This window comes from Girardinichthys multiradiatus, chromosome 1, assembly GCF_021462225.1.
Source record: "Girardinichthys multiradiatus isolate DD_20200921_A chromosome 1, DD_fGirMul_XY1, whole genome shotgun sequence".
Classification (NCBI taxonomy): domain Eukaryota; kingdom Metazoa; phylum Chordata; class Actinopteri; order Cyprinodontiformes; family Goodeidae; genus Girardinichthys; species Girardinichthys multiradiatus.
This window is the reverse complement of record NC_061794.1, coordinates 33,773,266-33,779,351: the sequence shown is the minus strand read 5'-3', so window position 1 is coordinate 33,779,351 and position 6,086 is coordinate 33,773,266. Positions and strand designations below refer to the sequence as shown.

General features: G+C 38.2%; 1 protein-coding gene across 4 annotated transcripts; it reads left to right on the top strand.

The window, feature by feature from the left end:
• The first annotated feature begins 1,715 nt into the window (after positions 1-1,715).
• On the top strand, positions 1,716-5,101 carry lsm14b (LSM family member 14B). 4 transcript variants are annotated; one of them, XM_047374562.1, is made up of 8 exons: positions 1,716-1,945; positions 2,036-2,199; positions 2,274-2,400; positions 2,501-2,689; positions 2,819-2,902; positions 2,983-3,138; positions 3,418-3,518; positions 3,652-3,781. In XM_047374562.1, exons 1-8 carry the CDS (start codon positions 1,825-1,827, stop codon positions 3,655-3,657), a joined length of 948 nt encoding a protein of 315 aa, XP_047230518.1. In that variant the 5' UTR covers positions 1,716-1,824; the 3' UTR covers positions 3,658-3,781. The 4 variants fall into 4 exon arrangements, with proteins under 4 accessions (XP_047230518.1, XP_047230506.1, XP_047230525.1 ...); XM_047374550.1 differs by having other exon boundaries at positions 1,717-1,945; positions 3,418-3,562; positions 3,652-5,101; XM_047374569.1 differs by having other exon boundaries at positions 1,717-1,945; positions 3,436-3,518.
• The last annotated feature ends 985 nt before the right edge of the window (positions 5,102-6,086 follow it).

The window sequence follows — 6,086 nt, the reverse complement described above, 5'->3', positions numbered from 1 at the left end:
CTCGGTAGGCTTTGTGATTGGTTCGTTGAAGAAGATAAACTGCAAAGCAAAAGATTTTTAAAAAACAGTCAGTTTCACTGGGAAAAGGACTACATAATGAGAGAAGGTTGCTAAGTTAGCATCTTTATTGCCGCCGATTTACGCACAATGTGACGGCAGTTTAATGTTGTTGACCACGTGTGTCTCAACATGGCTGTAGGAAAGAAAAGCAACAATTTAAATAGAAGTCAATTTAGTAATACTGGTTATTATTACTTAAAAGTTTTGTTGTAATTTTTTTTTTTCATGGCTCCAGACCTAAACCATTTTACTGCATTTTCTTTCCTCTCTTTTTCTTCCCTCTAATAAAACTTGTTTAAGAAGCGACATAAGTAAATAAGAATGTACGCCTTTAGCAATGTGTCTGTGCCTTCTTCATCGCCAGGAGTCTCACCGTTTCAGGAAACGTGTTTATTGGTGTCTTTTCACTTTTTCTCACCAGTTAAAACTGGTACTAGGTTATATAGAATACCACACTATGCACACTAACATTTATTGCAAACAACTGAATGGAAAACGTTAGGCTTTTTCATTATTTCCTTTTATGAAATGCATGTATCTGCACCTCAACATTTTAATATAAAGCAACCTCCTTATTAATAAGCTCTTTTTTATTGCAAAACAAGTAGACACCAATATTTCAGGGTATCAAAGTAACTCTGGGGGTGCAAGTAGGGGTATTTTGTAAGTAGGCTACTAGGTGACTGGATAAACAAGGCAGACAGTTATGTGAATGCTTCTGGTTGCTGATTGCAAACATTATGTAGAGAAACTATAAGCAAAGGGACCTAAGATTGCCAAAGTCCCAAGCAACAGGACCGAGGTTTTATATCTGGACATTTAGAACAACTTCTCTGAATTCACAGGTCATCTAATGTAACCTAATGTTCTGATACTGCTCTTTCCAAAAAGAGCAAAAAGAGAAGTCACTTTAAGCTTCTTATAGATTAAGCACCACATGACTGTAGCTTGAATAAGTAGAAATTAAATTATGTTTATACAGCCATATTCAATAAATTAGAATATACCTTAAGGCTTGTTTGTCTGATTATAAGTACATTTTGAAAATAACCTGTGTGTAATTAATCTATATTATGTGTTTCACTTAGTGAAAAGAGGTACTGAAATAAGTGAACCTTTGTATAAAACTCAAATGTACTGAATGGGTCTGTTTTTCCCTTGATAGCTTTCTCATCTTGTTATGGCTTTTTAACCACCTTAATGCAGGCAGAAATGAAAAACTTCCTGTCCTTTTACTTCTAAGTTCTTCTAAACAATGTTGCCAATTTGGAATCAGGCAACATGATGTCATTTACTTTGTCACGATATCCAATAACCTGAAACAAAAATATAAATCAGTTTGTTTATTTTATGCATTTATTGCTTCAAACACTCCACACCTTAAATTGACTTCTATTTAAATTGTTGTTTTTCTTTCCCCCAATAGGCAGCTTGAACATTGCGCAAGGGTTATTAGTACCCAGATGCACAGAATCTAACTATCACAGCTGAACTCTTGCTATCCATTTAAAAAGATTACCCCACACACTCCTCATTGCGGCCAGTTCTACCCAGGCCATCCCCCTGCTGACTGGAAAGGAATGCACCTGCTTGAGTAGTTCAATGATTGACATGGTATAGACAGGTGAGTTAAGCTTCAATCAGTGGGTGTGGTCCCAGTACACCTGGAAATGCTTATAAATTGTTTCAGCACAGTTTGAACATTGCGATGTGTTGTAAGTCAGTAAAACAATTCAGAGCATCTATCCTACATATTATCCAGCCATGGCTTCTTCAAAGCCATACATTGGTTGTAGAATAGGGTTGCTTTCAAAGGCCCAAAATCGTTATGAGGGGATTTTGTACACAATTGATAAAAATAACTCCACAGTTGTACTGGCACAAGGTGAGTCTAATTTATTTTGTGGCAAGAGATGTCAGTAATATTACTAAAAGGCTGTATTAGATAAAGAAAAAACCTTTTCTTTGTGTACAGTAAAGTGTTTTGGAACTGAGGGACGTCCTACTGACAGACCAACGTCACCCAAAGATGATGTATATGAGTATATAACTTTCCGTGGAAGTGACATCAAGGATATCACACTATGTGAATCTGCAAGGTCTCACCATGGCCTCCCTCCAGATCCAGCAATCATACAAGTACAGTAGGAAAAAGTGCATTATTCAAGCCCCTGTCAGGATTGTGTGAACATTTGTTTTAACATATTTTTCAGTCATCCAGTTCAAGCTCAGGCATCTACTCAGGTCTTGGACCGTTTAGCCCTGTAGGGATGCCTGCCTATAATCCGCTTGCTGCCAGCTCCCTACTTAACCAGCAGTATGCTGCTGCTCTTGGCTTGGGCAAGTATTTCTGCCCAGTTTTATGTGAACTAAACCAATCATAAACCGAAACTTTAGCTGTTCAGGGTGTTAACTTGGCTTCCTTTTTATGGTCCTGCAGGACCTCTACTTTCAGATCTGCATATTAGACGAGGCCCCATGGTAGAGAAGGCTGTTCAAACCATCCAAGTAGAAAGACCCAGGCAGAAGAGGGGTTTGAATGCTTCCCAGGACAGACAGTGGACCAGGAGGAGGCCCCGGAGGACCAGGAGGGAGAATTCCCAGCCTCGAAGGGAGCCTGGGGCCACCAGTAAGCCTCCTGTGGTATTTAATCTACATGAAAACCAGTAGCCTGAATTTCTATACTACAACTTCAGTCATGTGATTTACTGAAGTGTGTGTGTGTGTGTGTGTCTTTTTTTTTTTTTTTTGTTTAAAGGGATTTTAGGCTCTGGTGTGAGCTCTAATCGACAGGATGTGCAGCATCCGAACACTGACCGTCCACCACCCAGAAGAAGGCAAGGTAACAAAATCAAGATCTTAAAGTTAAGCTCTGTTTTTAGGTGTTTTAATATACATTTAATTTTTTTTGAATCTCCTTAGCACCTCGAAAGCGTCGTGGTAGAGGGCAGCTAATGGTTGCTAATGTTCCATCTCCTATCCTCAAGTTTGACACAGACTTTGACTTTGATTCATCCAACGCACAGTTCATCAAAGAGGAGCTTGAGAGGGAAGTGCAGGAAAGGAGGAACACAAAAGGTGTGTTTTCACTAGGAATGACATGGTGGCAGGAAAGCAAATTCCTTAACAATAATTTAGTCATTCAGCAATTATCAAGGCCCACTTCTTAAAAGATGCATATTTTTGGACCTCTGCAAGAACGGTTCTTTAGTTGTGGTGGTACTACATACAACTAGGGCCTATAAATTAAAGAGCTGTCAAGTGATAATTGAAAAGTGTCTTTCTGCCCAAAAACTAGTGCCAAAGCAGGCACTAGTAAAATATGTTAATCTTCCTGAGGCATTTTGTCATCTTCAGTAAATTCGTTTGATGCAGATGAAGATATCGAGAAGGCGAAAGAGAGGATTTGCTCATCTGCAGAGTATGAGGATTTTGGCCAGAAGTGCTACTATGACAAGGCAAAGTCTTTTTTTGACAATGTCTCCTCTGATAACGGGCTTAGGTAGATTCTTCTCTTGGGGGGGAATAAATTTAAAAAATCCCTCCTTTAAATGTGGATTGGAGGTTTACACTAACCTTTTCCCCCCCAAGTTTTAGATTAACATGGGCAGAGGAACGGAAGCGCAATCTGGAGACTTTTGGAGTGACTGGCCGGTTCTTGAGAAGCCAAGGCTTTAGAGGCCGATTTACCAGAGGGCGAGGAGCTGCTCAGATTCTTCCTTCAGACAGGATCCAGAGAGGACTAGTGTGAAGAATGGGGAAAACCTACCCTGGAATATTTACTTTGTTCATTGAGATGAACAGAAGCATGATAGCCTAGATGCTGATCCTTTTTTTTTTTTTTTTTTTTTTTCCTTAAATTTCTTTCTCGTTTTTGCATTTTTAATTTTGAAAATATTTTTTTTTGGGGGGGGGTTGAAAAGAATTTCTTTTTTCCTTAGATGCGGACAATGTACTAAGATTTTTTTTTTTTTTCCGATGTTTGGGGCTTAACCAACTTAACTGATTTTGCCCTTTTTTTTTGAAATTTTAATTTGAGCACTCATTTAGTTTGCAAATACTGTAAATATAAACACAAAATGAACTAAATCTGTACTCAAAATTGTATGTTGCCTTATTTCTGAAATTGACAAACTAGATTAACTCTTGCTGGTGAGCCTGTCTGTACGACAGTACATCTCAATGTCAATGGTTTTATTTCCCCCTCTTTTTATTACGGTTTGTTTTTTATTTTTGGGCTCATTAGATATCTGGTTTAACCTCCTGAGACCCAGGGGAAAAAAAAGTTTAGTATTATGGATTTTTCTTATAAGCTGAGTGTTGGGGTGGTAAAGAACACACTGCTAAGCTATATTATTAATTTTAATAACATTTTACAACATGTGCACTGTGGGACACAACAGGACTTCACTGATGGTGAGCATTGGACATTAACCAAATGAAGCCAGCTATGGAAAGCTCCACTGAAATCTCAGAAAATGTGTTAACAAGTTGCACAGAAAAGCATCTAACGGCTCCATCAGTTTCATTGAACACTCCAAAATGATGATGCAATATTGGGTGTCCTCAAATTTCTTCATTAATTCAGTCTGTCCTGTCTTCCACCATCTAAGTGTGATTTGGCTCATCAACCATAAACGGGAGACGTCAAGACTGCAACAAACAATCAGGTCATCTACAGGGCTGACCTTCCCTCTGTCCAGGACCTATACAGGGCTAGCATCAAGGAAAAAGCTCCTAAAATCTCTGCAGACCCAACACACCCTGCAAACAAACTTCTACTGTAAAGTCTGCGCTACTGAGCACTGACTGCAAAAACCAGTTGGCACAGAGACCGTTTCTTTCCCTAGGCTGTTGTCTGAACACTTGATTGTCATATTCCCAGAATCAACACTATGCATACTTTGACTGATTTCACATTATCTTATCTTAAAAGAAATCTTCACTGGGAGCAAAGTGTACTGTAATCAAATTCCTTGTTTGCTGTGTGCACAAACTTGGCAATAAAGCTGATTCTTCTGAGTCTTCCTCAAAAGTTAAATTGAGAATCCTCTCATACTCTGTCATAGAGCTGCTACTAAATTAAAATGAAACAAACATGAAGTAAGTCCTGATGTGCACTACCATGAACATGAATAAATTGGCCATTTTACCCATGAAAATAAGTTGAGCCCTGGAAACTCACTCAAAATGTTCCTTAGATGTTTACTCACTAAAACAATAACACTGAAAAACATTTTAGATATGAAAAGCATGCTCACCTTTCCTTGTTCCATAAAATGTGCTCATCAAGATGGCAGCCATTTGCAAAAGACAGAAAAAGGCTACTTGGCATGGCCACACCCCCACACATGATATATCATTGGAAAGCTATGGTTGTCCTCTTTAATATGAGGAATTAAGAAAAAACTAATGTGTACCACAGTGTACAAAAATGAATTGCTGGGTCTCAGGAAGATATAGATGCATCTCAAATTAGAAATTTTACAGAGAAGGGTCATTTTATTGGGTTTCTCCCAGTCATTTATACATCTGAAGCACTTGACACATGGACTCAAGTGCATTGGGTAACTTGGCTGAAAGGGATTATGCTGAAGTACAAACCTATGCTGCCTAACCCCAATTACAATTCAAAGATGACACAGAAAGACACCAATTTCACTTAACTCTGAAATACCGTTCAATAAACATAAAAAAGAAGGAAAAATAACAGTATTTCATTATCTTCCCCCTCCCTTTTCCTTTGTTTTCAGATACTTTAATCAAGTTTTCTGTAACTTTCAATAACGTTGGATTTGTAAATTTAAAAAAAAATGTATTGTTTTAGAACACTCAAGTTGATCATCTAGCCAATTCAACAAATTAACCCTTCTGGATATACACCTGCTTTTTCAACTTGTCCTCACCTTGGTTATGGAAAACACCAGTACCTCTGAGATTATAACTGGATTTTTGAGTCTGGAATGTTGGTACATCACAACTGTTTAGGTCAACAAGGTCATGTAATCTTAAGGTATTTGGGGAAA